The following is a 24,691-nucleotide window of genomic DNA, read 5'->3' as shown; positions in this document are numbered from 1 at the left end:
TATGATCTTTGATGTTTTGTATTATAGTTAAAGAACGCTACCTCCTTCACCATTTTAATCAGAAAATGTTTTTATTCAGCAAGCTACGTGTGCTTTAATTTTTCATCTTATCCTGTTATAGTTCAGGGCTGCTAAAGAGCTATATTTTCTCTCAGCAGAGCTCAAAATAACTTGTTTTTTATTCTGAAAGGAGATGCATAATTACATTAAGCCTGAAAGATGAAATAGTTCAGAAAGTGAAAAAAAAAAAAAAAAAAAAAAAAGATTTGCAGCTCTGTGTCTGTCATTTCTCAACCAAGGTCTGTAATAAGAACACTAAAATTTTAACATACTCAATTCACGGCCATGTTGAATCCCATGATAGTTAATTTTTCCTGACAGACTCGGTCCTGGTAATGAACAGGTACTTGTCAGACTTGCCACAGTTGTTTTGGGTTCTCTGTCAGTTTCAGCAGCTGGGGGTCAGGGGTCACCGGGGGGGTGTATTCAGCGGAGACCGCGAGACAGACGGCTGTCATGTCCTTTTCCTGCAGATTCAAAATGGTGAACAGAAAGCCTACGTCTTGAAAAACAAGCAGCTGACAGGGCCAACAAAGGGGGTCATCTATCTTGAAATAGATGTGATTTTTAATGCTGTAAGTCTTAACTTTGGCTTTTTTGTACTGCTAAAGACTTCAGTTTCATGAAGGCTTTTGTTCCTGATTTGTAGAGAATTTCTGTCATTCCTCATTTTCTCTAAACCTTGATGTATACTACAGAATACTCTTCTGCCACTGCCTGGCACACCCACTCTTTTTGTTGCTGCTGCCGCTGCTATTGCTGCTAATGTAAAGAGCAGCAACTCATGCCTCTGTGTACGTTTATGTCTCGCGGGCTTGGCAGCCATGACTTTGAAACTTCGTAATTTTTGCCATTTGAAGCATGTGTTATTAGTAAGGAGCGAATAAGCCTGAAATATTGACACACATTTTAATGCACAGGTGAAAGCCAGCATACAAACCTTAATGCCCAAAGAACAGAAGTACATTGAAGAGGAAGACAGACTGTCTAAACAGGTAAAGAGTAAGGAAACACTAATCCTTTCCGAAAGCCTTAATATCAAGTGTGCACATCCAAATATCTGGTATCGTTCTGCTGAGGGTAAAGAATAACATTTTCATTACCTGTTTACAAAAGAATATGATAGGTCGGAAAAGGCAGAAACAAAATACATGGGTTTATTGTGTCCCCTCTATAAATTGAAGCTTAATTTCCATGAAATACGTGAATAAGAACACAGTTGAAACCATCAGGTTCCACACGTATCAGATTATAGCACAGGTGCATGTAAACTAAGTCTTGCATAAATTTTTGCTGTTAACCTTGACCCAAAAGATCTCCATTTGTTGCTGGGTAGAGTCTTTCAGCATTCTTTTAACCAAATTTTAAATAGGTTAGGTTGAGTGAGGTTTGACTCAAAGGTGAAAGGCAGACTAAAACTCTGCCTTACTTTTGAGAGTCCTGTGGGTAGGAAATGTCTGAGCCCTTTTTCTTCTCTTTTTTTTTTTTTTTCCTGAATATTTTTGCCACTCACAGTTTTAACGTGTTGCTAAAAAATATTTAAACACACGTCCTACATTTTTCCCCACTTGAACTACTTTTGATTGGGTTTTTCGTGTTCCACAAATGATTTATTTTATATGTGGAGTGAACTCGGCTTTAGGTGGGAACAAGGTATTTGTTGTTTGCAGTGAAAAAGCAAAGGTCTCAAAACGTTTTTTTTGTTTTGGTGAAAGCTTACAGCCCTGAGCATAATCTAAATTACCTGCTGGATGAGCTTTATATCAGTTATATGAAGTATTTCATTAAAAAGGTTTTCAGGAGGCAAAATATTTATTTCTTTACTGTTGTGAGTAACGCAGTTACTAAAACTGCATTTTGCAATACTGTTCCAGCAAAGGGGCAGCAAGGCCTTTTATTCAAGGTTCATTCTTCTCCCCACTTTCATAACAGGACATGGCATTGTGCTTTTTGCAGATAACAGAGGAGTAGACTTTAGATACCCACTTTGGGTTATCTTTTTTTTAAATTGTCTCGCATGTCATACCCCCCCTCCCATACCACTTAGGGCAGGGAAGGAAAGGGAATCTTTATGCCTGACTGATGCAGTTGCATTTTAAAACATCCACATTTAGAGTGAATGTGTCTTACCTACCTAGTGGTTTCCACTTAATACACAGATTAAATCATTCAGTGATTTATCCAATTTTTTTTTTTTTTTTTGTCAAGTGTATTGCCATTTTAGAGGATTTAAGGGTTAACCTGAGTCAAAGCCCAGCACTGTTGCGTCTCACCTCTATATAGTTTGAATGACGTTAAAGTTACTTTGGTAAATACTTAAAAACATGGTCAAAATACATCACAGCAGTCAAATCTATTACAAATGAGGGAAAAATCGGATGTAAAGGGTGCAGGTGATCTTAACTAGATCAGAGCAGTAATTTCTCATGGTTTCAACTTAGTATCCTACTGCATCTTTTTATTAAGAAAGGCCAAAATTTGTTAAGTATTGGATAACGGGGAAAGTCTTGCCTGCTTGGTAAAACTCTGAAATCTTAATAACAAAATAATTAATGAAGTTTTGCAAGTGGCTTTTTAAAATTGACCCAACAATTTGTGTACCGTTTAGAATGAAACTCGACAAATATAAGTTGAGACAAATAACAAATTCTCTCTTTTCCAAGTCTCTCAAATTTCAAACTATATTTCTCAGTTTGTGAGCTAGAGACCTTCGCATGTTATTTTCTCAGTCGTCACTGAAATGAAGAATGACAATATTGTAAGTGTGAGCCTCTTCTGAAGCTTTTGGGGTTTTGAAACATTTTCATTCTTTTATCTTTTTAACAGCTACTGTTAAGAAACTTTATCCGGATGAAGCGTTGTGTCATGGTGCTCATAAGTGCCGCCTACTACATTAGCAGTTGCTTTGACTGGGATTCTCCCCCGAGAAGTCTTGCTGCTTTTTTGGTATGATCTTCTTTCTATTATTGCTAATTACCCTGCTGTATTTGTGTTCTAGACTGAAAGTTAATATGGTGTTCATGGGGGGCGGGGTGTCTGACTTTTTTTTTATTTGAAACTTTACATTTTGAAGATGCCGTAAGCCATGTTTATTATTTTTTTTAATTAAAAAACCCAAACAAACCAAACAATTCAGTTTTAACATGTCACACAAACAAGTTAGAAAGTTGGGTTTTTTTCTATAAATTTCTAGTTGTACAAATAACATAAGCAAGTGGTACAACTCAAAATACAGCCAGTGAACTATGGATCTATCTTGAGCTTCTCACACATTACTTCTGTTAGATTTTGTTTGGCTCCCTTGTATATTGCATATTTACTCTGAAATTTGTTTTGAATATTTCATGAATGCTTTTACATACCATGAATATAAAATCAATGCTATTTTCTCCTCTACATATCAATATATGTTACGCCTGTAACTTTTTTAGACAAAGCTCTGAATCCAGAGTTTCTTCCTTCCTAAGATTTAGTGTTCTTGGTTAAGAAAAACCCAACCAAAACCAAACCAAAATAAAACCAACTTTAAACTCATTAGTGCAAACAAACTAGTAGCTTTTAGACATCAAGTTCTGGTCATAGTTCACTTTTTAGTTAATTCATTTTTAGTGATTTAAATGAAACTGCTATTTCTCCATAAACATTAGCTTCATTAATATTAACCTTTACTTTCCTCTTAAATTTTGAAAATTCCAAACATAATTGTAGATTATATTGTGTTTCCCAGATGAATATCTTTTAATTTTCAAAATCATATGAACTACAAACACGACCAGAGTCCCCGTTTGTTTTTTTGCCTGAGGGAGTCCCACTAGGAGTAAAAATTTATGCATGGACACACTTTCTGGAACATCTAAATTTATTAAGTTGGCTGAAATACTGAAGTTACGAGCCTCTCCACCATGAATATGAACAGGGAATGTTTTTAGTCTGTCTTTGAATAATTATAGAGCGAGTCTGCTGACAGTACTTCTAGCTTGGGCGCCTAAAGCTCAGGTGCCTCAAATCTGGAGACATCAAACCAGGCATTGAAGCTGGCTGCACGGGAGCAGTGAAGTGGGGTACTTTGTTGTGTCACTAAATCATGCTGTTTTGCAGGAAGTTTCCTTCGGCAGGGCTCAGTCTGTGCTAAGTGACTTGTTAAACCCCGCTGTATCCTGTCACAGGATGGCAGCAAGCTGTTGGTCCTTGCTTTCAATGTTCATCAAGAATATAAGAGATACAAGTGTTGTTCAAACTCTCAGGGATTTTGTACTTTTACTGACATCTGTAGTAACGACAGTATGTGCAAAAATCTGAATATACTTGCTACTGTTTAATTTAGAAAGACGGTCTGTTAGTATTTCAGGTTAAAATGATCAAAGTTTCAAAGGAAAACGCATGTTTCTACATAAAACTGAAATGTTCATGTTGCTACTAGTGATCCAGTTAGTAAATACTCACCTGTCCAAATCTGGTTGTAATACAGATGTGAAACACCCAACCTCTCATTGGTGGAAGAAAGGAGATAGAAAGGCAGCTTACTCTTCGGGGCGAATGGAAATATTTCTTCTTCATGGTGCACTGCTGTGGCCACGGAAGAAGTTGTGTTGCTGTGAAAATGTAATTGTTGCTGATCACTGAAGAATTTCAGTGTCATAAGACATACTTAAGGCATACTTAAGACATAAGACATACTTAAGACAAAACAGAATTTGAGCAGGGAGGTCTGTAGTGAGTATATGTTGTTATTGTAGTTATAGTGTATTGCAGTAGAAGCATGTTCCTGATTCTATTCATATATATACATTTACATATATGTGTATCAAAAGCCTGCTTTTCTTAGTCTCTTTTTAGTATTTGTTTTGCTGTGTGGTGGTTGTGGTAGTTATGGACACATGAGGTCTGCAGTGACTTCACAGATGTGGTCCTGCTCTGCCTCCAAAGGGCATCCTGTGCTTTTCAACCTGATGTTAGCCTGGCCCAGGATCAAATCATCCCTCTGTTGGGAAAAACATTTATAAGGTTTTGTTGGCCAAGTCAAATCTACATGAACTTCTGTCATGAGCGTAAGCTTTGGATTAGGTGGTTTCTGGAGTTTCATAGCTGTCAGAGGCCCCTGAAAAGTGTTGAGAGTGATTCACTTGGCACGTGTAATGCTGAATTATGCTTGCACGGAGGTTACGCTGGAATTTAGTGGATTCTATGAAAAAGCTGTACTTATATGTATCATTTTCATCTCTTCACCAGTATACAAATCATATCTCCTCTTGAAGATGTCTCCCGGAGGTTGGAGAATGTCACAGTGAAATGTCAGTGCCAGAAAGGAGATGAGAAATAGGCCATTCTGGGGGTTTCCAGCTCTGTAGGCAGACTAATAAATAACATACAAGAAGTAAACTTTTAAACTAACCATTTCTTCCTTCCTGTTGGATTTGAAGATGTACTGTGATGGGTAACGTCCCGGTACAGATTTACATCCATTTCGCACAAGTCACCGAAGGGAGGGTTGGTTGTGCAGATCTCCCCCTGCCCCAGTTCTGGGCGTTAGAGTTGCACGTACCCTTTTCTTGTACCTCACCCCGTGTCTTTTCTTTCCGATGGGGTCACACTTACCGAAGACCACAGGTGAAGAAATTCTGACAGACTAGCCCAGTTTTTATAAATGCGGTTAGTTAGTTGTCATTACTGAGAGATCTGGAAAGAAGGACTACTCTTGGAAACCCACAGATTAATTGATTAATACGGTGACTCTGTAACGAGCTACAGTTACCTGCGTGATGCTCTTTGCACAATGAGGTGTTCACTGCAGCTCTTTTCAGTCGTTCTTCTTGAAGAGTCACCATTTGAGCCACCAGGACTAAAGTGTTCATTGAAGGGGCTTGCTGATTATTTGTACTTCAGAATTTGTCTCAAACCTTCACGTTATTTGGGATATTTTAGGAAAGGAAACACTTTATTGAAGGTTTAGGATGGTTCTTTCTCAAATCTGTCCAGAGGCACCAGCAACATGACCAGTGTTGTCCATGCTGTACCTAGTTCCGAAACCTATAAGTTAAGTTTAAAATGTTCTTAATTACACATCTTCTCAGTATGTGGAACAGACATAAAACACAGTATTTTGCCTGTTTCTGCTGAACTTTATAAGCTCATCGCCTTCACTGGGGATTTTGTGTGAATGGCTTAAGGTTTTGACTTCCAACTTTTCCTGTGCCTCGGTAATTCACAGCAGAAGAATCACTGCGCAGACATTATTTTTTATTTTTTAATGCTGTTATAACTGTGATGTATTATTAGCTGTTATTTTTCATATATTCAAAAGTCTTTGTAAATAGCTCATGAAATATAGGTTGATCTGGCTAGATGGTGTCTTTGGATTTTAACCATCAGAAGACTTGATACTCTCTCCTCCTTTTTCACATTTATTTCCTGTTAAATAAAGGAAATGTGTAGCAACAATATTAATAATGTTTTGGTTCCAGAACAGCTCTATTACATCCCGTATAAGCCCTGTTATATCTAGAGGCTGATCAGGAATCTGTTATGTGCTTGTGTTTAAGATTCTTAATGCAATGGAAAATAATAGAATACGTAGAGAGCGCCTTTGCTGTAAATTCACAGGATTTTCTGTATTTAAAACAGGCCTTTGAATTATTTAGCAGTTCATTTTTATATATATTTTTAATTCAATAATTAATACGGTATGTTTCAGGCAGAACTTTATTAGAGTATGCAAAAGGGGATGTTTTTTCTTCAGATTAATCTACTCTGGGCACTGAAATGTCTTCTAAATTGGGCTTAATTTCCATCAGCTTCTTGACCAGACATTTGTGTTCTTGCAGATGTCAGTGGGTGCAACGTAGGGGGAAAAAAGTGTACACTCTTTTTTCCCGATACTGTCATTTCTCACTGTAATGAGCACAAAAATAATTGGACAACTGAGCTATCAGTAAAAGGACACACTTCAACGTGAGTCAATGAATTATTTTACGGGACAAACTTTAATCTTTAAATGTGATTGTAGATAATTTGTGCTACCATCTGTCCATTTGGAATTCTTTTAGCCTTTTCAGTCGTTATACAGTAAGTGCTGCTGTGTTTAACATTAACATTTGATATTTTACACATTTAATTTCTGTACTGCTGCGTGGTCCTTGGGGAGCTTTGCTCTAGTGCTACATGAGAGAGACAAAGTATTGATCAGTTAACATTTCAGCTACATTTATGTATGTCGCAAAATTAATGAAAATGCCAGACAAAAATGTCAGAGTGCACAAAAAGGTAGAATTTAAATTTGGTAGTTTAATGAAAAGTTTAAGATGTGCATTATCAAAAATGTCCCCTTGCCTTTAAAGTACAATTCATAACTGAGTAACTAAAGGGAACCACATATTTTACTTAGAGGAACATTGAACATGAAATATGAGGGAATATATAATCTTCAAAGTGTTTGGTATCCCAAAATGGCCTCAGTAAAGCACTGTAATTGCCTGCTTGAACATTTAACTGTTACTCATAAAATAAACTTGTTTCCCTTCTCATTTGGAAGCAGAATACCCTCACCCAATCGCACATACTTTTCGGTGTGTCCTCAAATTAAAGCTTTCTATGAACATGTTCTCCTATTCCTGTTGTTATTCCTCTGAGTCCTTCTAGACGTGTGTACGCCTGCTCGTAGAAAATACTTTTCTTCCTTAGGCTTTGAAATATTGATAAAACGACTCACCCCGCATCCAAGTCATTTGTCAGGTCTAACTCACCTTCGCTTTATCTTCTAACGTTACACAATTCATGCGTGGAAATGACATAATAGCATCCCTAGCCTTTGATTAAGTGTTAGTTCTCTTGCACACATACCATTTAGTTGTGGTGGTGTCATGCTGATTCACTGAAACTGAGAAGGAAACAGGAGGAAAAGGAGCTGGTCCCTAGGAGGAAGTGAGACAGTAATTTTGTCAACTTGCTTGGCTTTTCCCTATTAAGAAGGGAAATTATTGCTGCTGTGTATTTCAGGAGCAACTTTCACTCAGAGCTGAAGGAGAGAGACTGTGTTTTGGGAGAGACCTAATATGGTTCCATCAAGAGTGGGAATGCACTTGTGTTCATTATTAATTTTCCTTTTCTTCTCACACTGCAATCGTAAGAGAATCAGAATTTTGCAGATATATTTAAGAGCATGTAGATTTTGCCACTGTTGATACCAATAATGAGGATAATAACGTACAGACACCTTCAAATTGTTTTTTGCTGAACCTGGGTGGAGTGTCAGATTGCCTGTGCCACCTGTTGTCTAGAATTTGAAACTGGAAGAAGTTGGTGCTGCTAAGGTAGCTGCAAAAAACTTCTAACATCCTAAAAAAGCCTTTCCAAAAATTCCTGTTGCTGTCAAAGCTGCCTGATCTCAAAGGAGAGATTTTCAGAGGTAAAGTGACATGGCAGTGGCAAGGCCAGGTACAAGATTTATTTCTGATGCAGGTTGCACACATCTGTGCAAGAGTCTTTCAGCTTTTTGTCAGCTGTGCCTTCACCAGCAGGAAAGAGCATGCAGTAGACTGCTTTGCTGTGCTTTTGTTTCTTTTAGAAGTAAAGCAGACCAAAAAAAAAAAAACCCAACCCTCTAAATCCTGTTTCCTCTTTCCTGATTTTCTATAGACCACCAGAACTAATGTGAGACTGCTGCAAAAACACAGTGGGATTTGAGCTTTCTGCAGTGCTTTACTGTGTGCCAGATTTTAGAAAGTGAGATGGGAAAGAAAAAAAATGTATCGCATCCTGGTGTATATGACCACTGAGATCCATTAACCATTCACACCTAAAGAACATACCAGCACCACCAGCGATTAAAACCCCCTCCGTACTGTAGCAGTGATGCTGGTGTGGAAATAGCTGGTGTCATCAATCCACTTCATGTGTCTGACACGTGTGTTTGCACATCTGGTACATGGAAGGACGGGGCAGTATTTATATACTTTAAAAAAAATTTTGTTAGTGTTTTGTTTTTAAAAAATCATTTTACTTTCTTTATGGAGGGAATGCATACTTGCTAAATCAGTTTAGCAGGGGGATTCATTGCCCAAGTGCAGACTTGGTGCTATTTTCAGTAATCCAGAGCATCCCATGCAGTTCCAGGAGGGCACGTGTCTGTCCTCAGCCCTGTGTCCCTTCTGCCACCACCATCAGGTGACAGGGGTACCCACCCCACGGTGTCTCAGATGGCACTGGCGCTACTTTAGGCACTTTAATCACTCCCTTAGGTGTTTATTTTACCTGTGTATCTGGTTTAGGTACTTAGATTACATTCTGAGTTCGTCATCATCTTAAAGCGTTCAATCTGAAAAATGCCCGTGCAGCGTGGGGAAATACTTTCCTTATTTTAGGATTTCTCAAACAGGAAATACACAGCAGAACAGAGGATGGCAATCTCAAGTCTTAGACTTTTCCCTTCACTGCCAGACCATTCTTCCCACCTGTTTTCCCCCTACTTAGAACACTGACAACTAACTGCACTGAAAGTATTTGATGAGCAAAGCTGCTAGAATGCTGTTACAGCTTGATACACCGAAAATGTGGCTGATCAAAAATCCAGTCTATAGTGTTGCCTAAAAAGTTCTAAAAGTGAGCTTAGGTTTCCTCTTAAGTCATTGATGTGGGTAGAAACCTATAAATGGAGGCAGCCCGTTGACGCGAGATTCAGTCTTGCTCTGTGGTGATCCCCAAGTGCCTGGTGTTTCTGGAAGAGTTGCAAGGGGTTTCGTTGGACCCAGCATGGCATTGCATCATGTATTCTTAATTTCACTTTCCTCTCGAGTGCACAAAACTCTCCTGAATAAAAAACTTGGCACTTGGAAGATTGCAGATAGCATTGATATTAAATTTAATAATTATTTAGTAATGGTTTTCTGAGGAGAAAGTAGCTGTGTACGCTATCATCACTGAGTTCCCCGAGTTGCTATTTCACAGTCGTTGCAGGAAATCTTGGCCATTTAAGCTTTCATTACTTAAATAGTGCACATGGGTGGATTAGAAAATATCTTACTTTTTCATCATGGGTCATATGAGAACCAACACATTATAAAATCATGTTACAAAGAGTGTTTTACTCCCTTTTTATTTTAGCAGTGGTAGGTATTATAACGGTTTGCTTTGAAGTGGAAGGACTATAGGACACACTGATTTTACTGAGCCGTTCAATAGTTAAAATATTATAATGCAATGTTTGGTAAAAAGTTCCAGTATAGTCAAGAAAGAAGCAATAACCAGGTATGTCTCATGCTAGTGAGAAAAGCCCAAGTAAGAAAAAATCAGACAGAGTAGCAGTGTTTTAAAGATTTTGAAAATAAGATGTGCAAAAGTCTTAAAAAGGACACCCTGTTCGGATGGAAGCTGCCAGTTTCTTCCTAATGGTCCTTCAGGAACCATCCGTGCCTTTATCCCTGTAGAGTAGCCGCTTGTTTAGAAGGGGTGTAGCTGGTAGGTGATACTGTAAGCATCTGTGCCTGGGTGGAAGAATTAAGAAAAAACAAGTGAATTTCAATATGCTGGATTTTACTGGAGCGAAAACAATCAGGGCACCTTCAAATACGCATCATGAAAATATTTGTGCAGCTTATATTGCTTAACGTGCAGTTTTATAATTTCAGTTTTGATTGCAGAATGTGAAATCTAGACCTTTAATATAAAAAATTCTTAGTCCGTATTTTGTTTCTGCTAGTGCTGCACGTGTTATATGACTAACAGTAATGGGTTTTATTGGTGTTGTAAGTAAAGCCTCAAAAGAAAATAACACCCCTAGTAACCACTGCAAAAGTTCTGTGGGGAGTTTTGTTCCTTCTTCCTGCAGTGGGACTGTGCCACACGCAGCTTTACCCTGCGTTTTTGGCAAAAGAGAGATGCTGCACGCTTCCCGTTCCAAAAACGGCTGTTTTGGACCAGAGGGAGTTTAAAAGTTTGCATCCCACTTGGGTACAACTGGCGGGTGGTGATGCTGCTGGTGAAGACGATGTCCAAACCCAGCAGAACTGGTGGGGAGAGTGAATGATTCATCTGTTCCCCTCAGGGCAGTTGGATATCGAAGTGAAAAATGGCTGTGAGGTTCTGCTGTCCCCTTTCTTGTGCCCCCCCTGCCTTCCCCCTCCGTGTCAGGTGGACTTTCCATGCAGGAAGCTTTAATTTCACCTCAACTCCATTCAGGTTTGTGTCGCAAAGTCCTATGAAGGAACTGGGCGTTTGCAACTAAGCTGCTTGTTTTCACAGTTGGGGAAGCTTCCTTGTGGCAGGGTGTGAAAAAACAGTGCACTAGAAGTTGCCCGTGTCTTGGGATAATGTCTCTCTTTGTGTACTGAGTGGAATTTCAAGGGGACAAATCACTGAAGAGTGATGTTACAGAAGAACACTTAAGTTTATAAGTGGTGCATTTTTTTTGTTTCCCTTCTAAATTAGGCACGAGGGTTGCACAGCATGTTATTAATGTAATCTTTATTGTAGAGTTTAGTCAGGGTAAACGTTGTTTCCATCCAGGTTGTTTTCCATACCTGAAGAACTAGGATTAAATCCTTTCTTTCAGACAAACAATGCTTCCCTGAACTACCTTTCCAGGTGTTTTCCACCCTTCCTTCCTGGATGTTGGCCCGAGGCAGCGGCTGCAGATCTCGGTGACAAGGCTGCATCCAGCAGATTACTATCTAGGCAGAATATTTGCTTAAATTTCTTAATTAAAAGCCAAAGTTGTGGTTGAAAAGTTGTGAAGAAAATCTTCATGTAGCCTTAGCCATGTTGTTGGTAAAGGTTGGGTGCTTGCAATGGCCTGTCTCGCACAGTAACTTTTTGTACAGGTCACAGCAATACAAAAAGGAGCAAAAATTGCTTTGAATATCCTTTTAGTTAAGGATTAATACAAGAAACAATGTTGTCTAGATATTTTTTTAATACATGAAACGCTCAAGAGTGTGGGCAGAATATTAAATTTTTACCAAGTGTCATGCCTAAGTGGTTTAATTTCTGCAAAAGAGGAGAATTTTAGTTGACCTTGATGTAAAAAGCCTGCAACCCTTATAGCAACTTGTTTGAAAGAAACAGCTTTTATTTTTAAAAAGAAAAATAATAAGGTTTTGTAGCCCAAAATATGTTCACTACTTTACAATGAACAAGGAGACATTATTTAAAAGCATAATTGATTTTGGTTTCACTGGTAGATTTTATTTATTACAGAAGAAGTACTAACACTTACCCAGTAGAGATAACTAAAGTTGTGACCAGAATTATTCCTGAAGTGAAAAAAATTAATAACTGTAAGCCAAATGGCTGCAGCTGATCCCAAATAGACTTGCAACTGCATGGCAGGTCGGAGTTTGTGCATTTCCATGAATAACATCTGCACAATTACCGTAGCTCTGAAGTTACAAGATACCAACCGCTTCCCAGAGATACAAGTAATCTAAGAAGAACCCACCGATCTGCAGAAGCAATAAACTGACATAATTCAGTCTTGTTTATTTGAGATTGACCACTGCTCTCACAGCTATTGTTAGCACTGAGGAGTTATCTGTTAAAACTGGTATTATGCAATTGGAACTTCTTGGGCAATTAGCGTGCAGCACCGGCTGAATAGGAGACATGATTTTCTCTCCACAGTCGTATAGTGGCTGTGATTAGACGTGCCTGTGTTCCAGTCCTAATTGACTGGCCTCCGTCACTAGACACTGAACGTTAATGAACAGAGGCAGACACTTCCTAACCCCATTAAAAAATAAAAAGGTAGTGAAGAAATGTGCTCAAAAATTAATAAAATTAATTCCGTTTTGATACAGTGAATACATATTTTGCATTCATCGCTGCAGGAAGTGACACTGTGTACTTGGGAAAGCTATGATTAAAAAAAAAAAAATAAAATCCAGCCACTGTGAATACAGATCTGTGATTCTCTGCGCTCAGTACATCTTCTCTAAATCATAACTTGAGGGGTAAGCATGTTAAGCTGAAGGTAAATCTCTAATAGTAGCCCTGGCAGGACTAATGCACGAGTTTCTGCAGTTTCCTTATATTTCTCCTCAGTCCTTAACTATACAAGTGCGTGGTGTGTGTGTGTGTGTAGCTTGAGATGCTCCTTTCTGGACTATTCTCATCTTAATAAAGTCAGCTTGTATGATATTTCTGTGCTCACTCAGTCTCTCCTGAGGTCTCTCTCTTTCTGGTGCTCATTTATAAGGGAGAGGAAAAATCTTCTTCCTTATCTCAGACCAGAAGGCACAGGTGTACATGTCTGAAACTCTATTTTCCAGTCACAAATTCCTCAATTTCCAGGAAAAGCATATTTTTAATAATTAAAATCAGCTAATTCCTTTGAAGATGGGTGATCAGTACTGTAAGGGATACTGTTAATGATTATTTAAGCCCGTTTTCCTGAAAGAGTATTTTTTGCTTCGTATACATTATTTTTTTTGCTGTTTTCCCTTAAAGAACCTCTAGTACCAGTAGATGCTGTTATCCCTGTAACGTGGCTGAAAAATTTAAAAGTAGGTATTTTTAATATTTGCTGCCATCTTAATTATTACTCGCTTAAAGCACCACTGTTAGCAGAGGGATTATGAGTTAATAAAAATGTCATAGTATTAGTATATAAAACACAATATAATTTTCCCAAGATAATGATTAACAGCGTAAGGCCACATTAACAAACACTTAATGCTTATTCCCTAAATGTGCTTGATTTTCATCTTTTAGGAATAATATCACAATACTGTAGGAAGTAAACATGGAGACATTTTGGAGTGATCTATTTTAAAGAAGAGGTAACTAATATCTTCCTTGATCTTTGTTTCTGCATTATGTCACTGTCTTCATAGCACTACGGCTTCACATCAATCTGAGTGGTGTTTTTAACACTGGATATTAATATTCCCTAGTGCAACTCCAGTGAAACACATTAAAAAGTTATTTATTCATCACAGCCTATTAGCTAGGGCGTTTGGAAAATAACTTCAGTGCGCTGGTAGGTCGTTATTATGTCAGTATTCCTTCCACACACAGGGATCACTTTGGGTGTGGGCTATGGGTTTTTTTAACCTTTTGAGACATTTTTGCTTTGTTCCAAGGCTGCTTCAGGTTTTTATTAGTTACCTTGGTTCCGTCGGTGCGCGGGAGATACAACCCTATGAATTATTGATCCGCTCGGGCGCTCTGCTTCGCCTGCCGGGAGCGGGGGAGCCCGTCGGCGGCGAGAGGGGCGGTGGGTGGCGGCGGAGTTACCTACCACAGCCCGGGCAGACGCCCTCCCGCCTCCCGCCCAGCACCTGCAAGCTGAGCCGCCTCCCATTCAGCGCCGCAAGAACGGCTCCATTGTCGCGGGAAGAAACGGTTGTTTCTGAGAGAAAATTATTCCAGCCCTACTTCTGAATGAAGGACAAGGCTGTTATTACTCGAGGGATATTAGGCCTCACTGCTTTTTTGAGAAAACAAATTTGCTGTAACTTCATCTGTAATTTAGTCCTGCACGGGTGCAAATAGAGGCTACATTGTATGGAATAGGAGGCAGAAGTAAGGGGGTGTTAAAGCCCTTCAAAAGGGTTGGGTAACCATTATATTTCCGAGAGCGGCCTTATCAGAGTCATAGGTCAAGAAAAAAAAAAAAAAAAAAAAAAAACGGCCTTACCATTAACCGTTTGCTTTGAATTTGCATTAAGAGTAAACTTGAAGAAGTAAAGTTTCTGTCCATATGGAGAAGATGGCAAAGTTAAAAGCTTCCTGAAAGTGAATGTCCATATTTTGCCTTATTTTGCCGTGACCAACCGCCTACCAGTGAGCAGTTATGGTAAAGGCTACCCAGATCTTTTTCTGCAAGCTTTATTTTTTTTCCATTCTCACAGTAAATGTAGCAGGGCTTTGCTGTTCTCAAGCTTCACTTTCTTGAAGAATATGATGTCAAAATGCTTAAATAACATTTCCCTTTTGTTGATTGTCGGCGTTTGATAGGAAGAAGTAATATTAATTGTTTAAAACCTTTGTCCTGGACACGGAGGAGAACTTAGCCCTTGCAAATGGTGCTGTTGAAGCTGGTCCAAATCAGTTGAGTGTTTCAGTCCATCAAAGTTCAGTTTTACAATTCTGTGCTTGTTCACTGCCTTACAGCCTGATTAAGATAGCTAATGTGCAAACTACTTTCTTCATATTCTTTCTTTTTTTTTCTTTTTAATAGAATATTTTCTTTTTTTTTTTTTTTTAATAGGAAAAAAAATGCAATCCGGTTGTAGGAGTTTGATCTTGCTGATTAGCAAAGTTAAAGTTAAGAACTTAATGTGGTTTCTAATCATCTGGCAGCTGTCATTAGTGAGTGACAATGTAGTTAATCCCCCCCGACACACAACCCTGCTCCTCCATTCTCCCAAAAGCAGAGGCAGCCACCTCTAGGCACACTCCCAGCTAAAGCTGGGAGCAGGGAGTGCGTATCTGACCCCGGGATCTGAACCTGGGAATCTCGGGTTAGTATGCTTCACTGCCTCTGGATCACTGCGCTCACCCTGCTGCTCCTTTACTTACAATGTCAAATACGCCTAATTTAAATTAAATTATTTTAATTAAATCATTCAACTGTTTCTCACAGCACACAATAGCTAAGAGCTGTAGCTGGTGGTGTTTTAAATCAGGTGTCCCCACTTGATCGGACCAAAGTTGGTGAGCCAAAGAGGACTGTGGGTTCTGGCGAGGCAGAGCAAAAGGTCCATGTGGAGAGGCAGCCACAGATTAAACTAGAACTGAGAGTCACAGCACTTATTTTTATAAACATCGGTAGCATTCCTGCTGGTATGCTTCCATCAGCCTTGTGCCACAAGCACAGTTTGCAGGGGAGGCAAAAGGCTGAGCAGGGAGTTTGTGATTTCTGGATGGAAATAGAGCTCGTCTCGGTTTATCTCCAGATTTGAGCAATCCTGTCATTTGCCAGTCAGCGAGCGTAATGAATTCTCAGCTGCATCACCGGCCAGGGTTTTTCATAGGTAACCCCTCGACAGCTGACGACACTGCACTGTGGTACTCTGCGGCTGCTATTTATTTTGTTTTCTGCAGGCATCCTCTCTTTCTTACATTTCTCCTATTAAAACCCCAAAATATTCCCCTCCCCCAAGTTTTAGAGCGCAAAGTTAAACCCCAAACCCTGAAGAATTCTAATGCAGGAGGAGCGCTTTAAAACAGGCTGTCTGTGCTCTAAAACGTGATTATGGACTAATTAAATTCTGTTGTCTGCCTGGCAGTGACAAATATGGCACTTCATGAGACCACTTTGAAATCCGAGTGGTGGAACCGACACCCCCACGCACCTCTAAAGTACAGGACTGTCCCCTTGCTCTGTGATGGATCTGGTCTCTGCTGACTTTTGATTTTTAGAACTGATAGTTGAATATAAAATATAAAGTGGTTAAAAAAAAAAGACAGATTATTTCTGGGGGCGTTTTCAGTGTTCACCTTTATGATAGTTGTATTTTTTTAAGTTAATGCAGTTTAAAAATCATTTTAAGTTTCCCAACACGAAGGAAAGAAATGAGATATTGGATTCACAAACAAAAGCTTTATTGGTTTATGACAAGTAATCCATCTTTTTGCATTAGTGGAGCATTCTACCCCAGATTGTTTTTCATAATTGATAATTTGTGAGTCATATATTTGTTATCTATTCTTTTATGGGTTTCTAAATAGTGAATGATGTCAAAGGTCGTCAAGCTTTCATAAAGGAAATGTTTTTTATTTTATTTTTTAAGTTTTGATCGGTGTTCTGAAGAACTTGGTGATCATTTCAGGGAAAAGTACAAAAAAGAGTGACAGCGGTTTTCCTGGTAGGAACTTCATGCAACATAGTGTTGCAGCAATTCAGAGAACAAATGAATGTTAGGACACATGTGAGGTGCTATAGCAGGATAAAAATTTTAACTAGAATTATTTTACATTAAAAGTCAGTTACAATTTATGTAATCGTCTTTAGGCTTTAAAGATTGGAAATGCATGCATTGCGTATGCATGCAGAAAAATTAAGAATCATGTTTCATGTGGCCAATTCATTTTGATTTTTTTTCCTTATCGGAAGTATTTTTGCAGTAATCAGCAAGCCATTGTTTTCCTTCTACCGTAAAACTACGGGGGGTTGCAGACATGTGCCCTCTCCACTTCTTGGAAGAATTTAATATCACTTACAGGTAAAGAAAATCTAGCATGGAAGAAAACCTATCTTTGTATCTAAAATATTAGAAGGGACCAGCTGAGGTTATATGTTGATACATTAGTTTGTCACAGGCAAAAAAATGAATAAAAAGTTGTGCGCATATGATCTAAAATTTAGTTTAATGAGAAACCTAGCAGGAACTTTTCCTTTTACTGTTTCTCTAGCAACCCATGAACATTAACTCTGCTCACAGAGCTTTCTGATGCAATTAAAAATGGGACGAACTGTGTAAAATATGAATAAGTTCAATCAGTGGGAAAGTGGAAAAGGCAACTTAAAATAATTTACAGACAACTATATAGGAGGCATAAAGTATTTTAAAATTCATTAAATATTAATTTCAGAGCAAAGTTGTTATGAATATACTGTTACAGCTTGTGTGGTTCTCTCTTCAACATTCATTTAAATGTCCTCTGAACACTTTAATTATAGTGAGACACTTCTATTAAAAAAATGATTCAGGATTATCTTCTTAATTAAAATAGAATTGAGCTCGTTTAATTGTGATATAATTATATTTTATATATTTATTTATGTATGTTGAATATCATTAAAATAATGTAAACATTTTTTTTCCCCCCCAATTTCTAAATATAGGAAAAAGAATAGCTGATATGTTTTGGTAAAACTATTCTTGAAATTTCATCTGAAAATCATGAATAATTGAATATTTTGAAAAATAATTTGAATCCCAAGTCAGTAATAACATTAGCAGGATCAGTATATTTTGTCCTTGAGAGATATTTTAGTTGCCTAAGAATAAAGCAAAAGTTACGTATCATTGCTGAATACTTTTTATTTCATTAAAGCATTGTAGCATACATCAATAATGTTGATTCTGCTCTGAGATTTTATTTTAAACAAAGCTTATGTTGGGGGCTTTTTCCTTTCTAATAATGTTTATAGCCAAGCTAGAATTAATTACTAATTTCAGAAAAACTATTTCAGAAAAGTGCTTTAATCTAGATGCTCTGTTGAACTGAGATGTAGAATAAAATGTTTCTTCAGCTCATCAGATTATTAATTTTGAATGTCATAATTATTTGATGCAAATAAAAATACGTCTTGACATTTACTCCCTAAAAGGTATTCAGAATTCAGACAAACGGACACAAAAAAGATCTGTTTTAACATTCCCTCTTTCACAGCATTGCAGTGATTTTAAAATGGATCTAATTGTACTTGTGACAGGGTGATGTCCTTTTGTCACTGTGGATATAAAAATACAGCCTTCAAATACAGATGTGCTGTATTCTCTACCTGGGAAGAAAAATATTCTCACTTATTAGTGTTACGTAATATAAAATGCATTTAATAGTCTTTTTTTTTTCTGTTTTTATGCTACTTGTGAAAATGTTTTCCCCTAAAATAAAAAAAAAAAGAAAAAAAAAAGGAAGGGAGCATGTCAGAATTTTTTTGAAAGCCAGAATGTACTACTTTTGAAGTGTGTGGCTTGGCTGAATCTTAGCCGATCATAAATTGCAGAGGATGCTGCTGCTCCTGCTGCTCCTACCGTTGCCATTATCTGCTGGTTGTGCACTGCAGTGGTGTCTGCAGGGTAGCGGCCGCGCCATAGGGACCCTTGTTCTGAAAAGTTAACAAACTGAGCCTCTGCGGTTAAATTCGTGTCATTAAGTTCATTTCAAATCAGTAGGGCTGCCCCCGGGAGTAAATTTACACATATGCGTGAGAATTTGCCTTGTCTGACCTGCTTGGGGAAGAGATGACTGTAAAAGACACAGGGAAGAAAAAGCACGCACTTAGGTTAACGGGGCTTCCCAGGCGTCTCTTTGTTATCTCAGAAATATTGGAAATACTGTTGTGTTTAGGCTGTTGTCACTAATTCTCAGTGCAGTTGCACTGTACAGAATGAAGCGTTGGTTGTACAAGAGATACAGGATAGAAATATATTTAATATGGTGATAAATACTTCCTGCCTAGCAACTTAATCTATTTACAAGACCAAGCACTATTTCTAATCTTTGAATGTGATCTTTCAATATTTGTGGCCAAAATTACGTGTCAACAGAAATACATCTGAAATCCGTGTGTCAGAAGAGTGTGGAGGTTATTTAAAATTTTGTTGATTGAAAAAGAAAGTTAGCCTATTTTTCGTGATACTGAAAATGCTTTAAATATAGAAAAATATAAGCGTCATTGGGAGGTTTAGGATTAAATTGGGTTAACCAGAAACCTTCGGGATTAGGGATTTTAAAAAATGTCAGTAAAACATATGTCCTTTAGCCTGAAATTAAGAAGGATTTTAGTTTAGTGCTAATGCTGGTTCTGTGCTATTTCCTCATAAAGATAGGGCGTTTTGTCCTGATCTTCCCTGGATGTCATTCTCCACTCAAGCCTGTAGGTAGCACCCTTGCATCACGCAAAAAAAATCACCGCCTTTCCTGAGACACAATTACTATTTAGGTCGGGAAGTCTTTACTTGTGCAGACCTCTAAATGTAGCTAGTACTATTTGCATAATTTCCAGACTTTGATGACAATCTGTGATCTTAAAACAGTAGCCTAAAGATTACGCATTAAGTTGTTTGGCCTTCTGACTCACTTCTCTCTTAAGACATATCCTTTTTGTCTGTGGGATGGGCCGAGGAAGGCAAAACAGATCGCTCTCATGAGGAACCTCACAAGTGCAGCGTTCCTCTCCTAATTGTTTGTTTTAACACACTGTCCATCAGGGATTAGTGCACGAGCATAATTCTGCGTTTCCGTCTCACATATTTTTCTGCGTCCTGCAGAACAGGTGACGCTCGTGGTCGCTTTCAGCTGGTCGGTCAGGTAAACTCTACAGTCGTCAGCAACCTGCTCATCCTCCTCACCGTGGGCTTGGTCCATGCTGACTCAAGCCAGCCACCGTCCCTGGAGCTGGCGGTGAGCGCGTTTCACCGCAGCCGCTGCGCAGCAGGACCCGGCCGTGCCGGGAGAGCGCCGGCCCTGCTGTCAGCGCTGGGGGTGACCCCTTACCCCTGCTGCTACTTCTTGCTTTTTCTACTTAAAAAAACATGCCGTGGCAAAAAATGGAATATAGGCGTTATTTTTAAATCCAGGGCTGTTCAGATAGAAAATTGTTCTGCAAATTATCTTAGAGTTTAACTTTCTTTTTTTTTTTTGCCTCAGTATATGCTTCATAATACCACTGCTTCCATTTCCAGAACTCAGCAATAACATGCCATCTCTTAAAATGACAGTTTATTCTTATGTCACGTAACGCAGAACATCCCTAAGCGTATCGTTTTTTTCCTGAGAGGTCGTACCAAAGAAGATCTGGTTATCACCCTTACCCATGATCACAGTATACTGAATAAAACTATTGACATTTACTCTATTTTACTAAGATTGTATTTCATTTTACTGAGAGTCAGTAGGCAGGGTTTAACAAAAAAAAAAAAAAAAAGAAGTCATACAAAGCTCTTGTTAATGTACAAGTTAATGATTTTGTGTGCTGGACTGGGATATTTGAGAAGGGAACACTGAACGTCTGAGAGAGCCTCCCGTGAACAAACTGGTTTTTAATCGTATTGTCTGAATGCTTGGTTGTGTATTAGAAGCAGCAAAGTGCGATGCAGGTGGGAGGGAACTAACCTTTGACTCACTGTAGCAGCAGAAAAAGATCAGGACTATCAGCATGGGAGTTTCCAGCCTTTCCCTTTCTCGTTAGAATAGAAGGCATTTTTGTCGTGGAGGAGAGAGGCACAGATTGAGTTCCCAGCCACTCTTTGTCTCTTGTGTGGTTGGCTTTTTTTTTTTTTTTTTTTTTTTTTTTTTTCCTCATCTTTCAAATTGTTACAGGAACCCAAGCATTAAAAAAACTGAGAAGCGAGTGGGTTTTTATTGGTTGTTTTGCCTGGGCAAGTGCCGTATGGTTAACAAGAAAAGCTGACTTGTTTTTGAAGGCCCTGCTTCAATTTGTCGTGTCGGTGGCCAAGTTAGAAAGGCATCTGCTGCTCATGGCAAATGCTCATATCGTAACTCGTTAGACAAGGGAGTAATTTCCCAGTGTGGGGGTCCCCGAGGGAAGCAGGACACCTAGGAGGAGGACCCCATCGTGACTGACTCCTTTCAAAGCGAAGCATATACTCATATAGACAGGAGAAGGAAAAAAAAATTAGTGTGAGGGAAGGAGCCATCTCCATCTATACATTAAAAAAAAAAAAAATCTTGTTTTAATAATGTTATTTTTTTAAATTCTCTTTTATGTCCTCACAGCAATGCACATCTTCATGTCAGGTATTTTATGTGCAGGTCATACATGGGTATCAATTTGTGTAGCGAGGAAAAACTAACCGTGTACAGGCAAGGCTGGTAGGTTTTCTTCTGTGTGGTGTGTTTCTGTTCTCGGCATGTGAAAAAAAAAGGTTACACAAAACGTGACAGGAAACCATTTAACTGCTTGTCTGGAGGATACGCTATAGGTTCTCTTTTTTAACTTTTTCCTAGTTAGCAGTACGTAGAAATCTGTTGGGGTCTGTGGCAGGAAGATTACAGAGGAATACACTTAGGTGCCTCTATGGTAGATTCCTCTAAACTTAAAAGAAAATCTCAGGTGAGGGTATAAAACAATACTTCGTGATAAACTTACGCTAAAACTGCTGTAGTGCAATGTTAGTTTTTTCTACCCTCTTTTCTCTTTCGCTTTTTAAAAGTCAACTAATTATTTTTTAAGAATTATTCACAATATGAGCACTACATAGCTCTCACTGTGCATGGGGTATTACAGTGGTGTAAAACTTGCGTTTCGCAGATAATTGTGAACAGTGTCTTATGAAAAATAGGCATTTTTAATGTTTGAAGTCATTTAAAATTTACCTGGTAATCTATTTTAAGATGTTCTGTCCTGTGATGACATTCAAGCAATTAGATCAAACTCTTTTTCAGTAAAGGGCAGGCTCAGTCCATGCGAATGTGTTTACCTGAAATATTCTTTCTCCTGGGGAAGAATATCTGCTATTATCAGGAAGGTCCACTGAGCAAAAAACCAGCGATTTGTCACTGTCAAGACACAAGATCAAATTTTCAAAGGAAAAAACTGGAATGCAATCACAAGCTTTCACAAAGCAGACACTGAGTATTGTGGTCCTACTTTTAATGTATTTTTCTTTTTGAAATCTGACACGGATAAACATTATTGAAATAGTGTTTTAGGGGATTACTGGTATTACTTTGTTGCATGATGTGAAAAACCCACGGCCGGATTCTGTTCTCATTAGGCTGCTTCGACATCAGGATTTTCACTGTATTGGATTCTCCGCTGGTTTACACCCTTTTCTGATCAAGATTTTGTGGCTGTTGCTGGCGTAGGCTGCCGGTGATGTCACTCTTTTTGGGGAGAAAGGATGACATGCTTTAGCAGTGGCACTTCCATTCGGTTCGGGTTGGGGCTGACGGGATCCAGAACTCACTGCTTTCTGGATTTCTGACATGGGGAAGGCTGTTGCGGGGTCTCTGCCGCTATGTGAATTTCTGCCATTTGTGTGGTGTTGTCCTGGCTAGGAAAAGGGTCTTCATTTTCTAGTGTTGGGTTGCTGTTCCCTCGGGGTGTAGCGAAGTGGAATAAAGATCCGAGAGAATAGAACGGAAGGGGCTTACAGGCAGTTCCTTGTGATCTGAAATCTTTGATCTTAATGTGGTGCTGGTTTAGGGAGGGGTGTAAACACAGCACTGGTTTTGACTTTCTGCTCTCTGAAATAGCTGGACCCTTTCAGGTTATTTGTGCCTTCATAAAAGAAAGGTCACCAGATTTTTTAACCCATCTGTATCGAGACATCTATTAACTAAGAGCCCCTACTGTAAAATATTCAGCTGTTTAAAAAACGACAAAGAGGGTTGTTTGGAAATCTCATGGTTCTTAAAAGTTACGATAAATTAATCTGTGAAAGACCTTTCTCACTGTTACTATCCAGTTTCTCCTTGACCCACGATGTTTGTGCAGAAATCTTGGGGCTGCCAAGAAGCAATCCCACCAAAGAAATCTTAAAACTATTTTTTTGCTGAGTGAATTCTTCATAATCAAATCAAGAAACCTTGTGTTCCTGTTTTTAAAATCTTTTCCCTGTTACTCACTGAACTCCTTACTAACCTGAAGTCTGAAGAAAACCGATCAACAGTACTACCATGTTATAACTTGTCCTGCTCACAGACCAGAGCAATCATTTTACTCCGAATTGAAATGTATTAATTTCTGCTATCAATCAATGAGTTTGCCACACAACTTTTCCATTTGTACCAGTAAAACATCTACCTGCAGGCGCAGAAATAACCCCATCCTTTAGGTAACTTAAGGATAATCATGGATAATGATGCTGTAATTAGCAGAACAGACTTTCCAAAATTGCTTTTTATAGTTCTAAACCTTTTCTTCTCTTTAGATATATATGTGAAAGATCCTCCTGTTAATTCTCTTTTACTGGGAAGATCAAATCACCCTCCAGTAAGAAGTTTAGTTTAGTTTTTCCTCCTACTGGGATAAAAAATACTGGTTCCCCTTCATCCTGGTTACCCGTAACAGACTCTGCTTTTCTCCCCGCACTGTTAGCTGTAACAGGCCAAATGACAAAACGTCATTTTTTTCTCAGACACTTTATGATGAAGGAACAGCTTTTCTGACCAGTGAAAAATGTCAATAGTTTTTAGGAACTACATAAAGAAGGAGATGAAATGAAAGGCAGCTGGCACTGAAACCAAGCAACCGTCTAGTGGGGGTCCCAAATAGGAGAAGAGCAAATCAAACTTGGTCCCTGCCTGACATTGCACATTCAACTCTGGCTCAAATTCTGATGGACTAAATTTGCTGGACTAAAGCATAATGGATCAGCTTTCTCACTGGTTGCTGTTAGACCTTCAGAGGCACTCTGCAAATTTTTATTTTAACGTATTTGTCAATGAAATGGGCAGTGGGATCGAGGCCCCCTCAGCGAGTTCCCCCCGACCCTGAGCTGTGTGTGCGGGGACACGCGGAGGGCAGGGATGTGCCACCCAGAGGGACCTGGGCAGGCTGGGGAGGGGGCACGGGCAAACCCCCTGGAGTTCAGCAAGGCCAAGGGCAAGGTCCTGCCATGGGTCGGGGCAATCCCCGGCACAAACCCAGGCTGGGCGAGCAGGGGCTGGAGAGCAGCCCCCAGGAGAAGGACTCGGGGGGTCGGGGGGTGGAAACTGCCTGCGAGCCAGCACCGTGCGCTGGCAGCCCAGAAAGGCCCCGTGTGCTGGGCTGCACCCAGAGCAGGGGGGGCACAGGGCCAGGGGGGGATTGTCCCCTCTGCTCCGCTCTGGGAGACCCCCCTGCAGGGCTGGGTCCAGCTCGGGGGCACCAACAGCAGAAGGACACGGACCTGCTGGAGCGGGGCCAGAGGAGGCCACGGAGATGCTGGGGGGGCTGGAGCCCCCCTGTGAGGACAGGCTGGGAGAGTTGGGGGGTTCAGCTGGAGGAGAGAAGGCTGCG

At 39.3% G+C, this 24,691-nt stretch overlaps 1 protein-coding gene across 6 annotated transcripts in view; it reads left to right on the top strand.

Annotated features, from left to right (window-relative positions):
- Nucleotides 1-24,691, top strand: part of MCTP1 (multiple C2 and transmembrane domain containing 1) — a 274,684-nt gene that overhangs the window by 176,292 nt on the left and 73,701 nt on the right. For all 6 annotated transcript variants that reach the window (XM_026866731.1, XM_026866730.1, XM_026866735.1 and 3 more), the window contains 3 exons: nucleotides 534-635; nucleotides 981-1,055; nucleotides 2,887-3,006. In XM_026866731.1, the coding sequence (XP_026722532.1) occupies nucleotides 534-635; nucleotides 981-1,055; nucleotides 2,887-3,006 (297 nt within the window). The remainder of the gene's footprint in view (nucleotides 1-533; nucleotides 636-980; nucleotides 1,056-2,886; nucleotides 3,007-24,691) is intronic.

This window comes from Athene cunicularia (assembly GCF_003259725.1).
Source record: "Athene cunicularia isolate RWA chromosome Z unlocalized genomic scaffold, athCun1 chrZ_part3, whole genome shotgun sequence".
Classification (NCBI taxonomy): Eukaryota; Metazoa; Chordata; class Aves; order Strigiformes; family Strigidae; genus Athene; species Athene cunicularia.
This window is presented reverse-complemented; position numbering and strand designations above follow the sequence as displayed.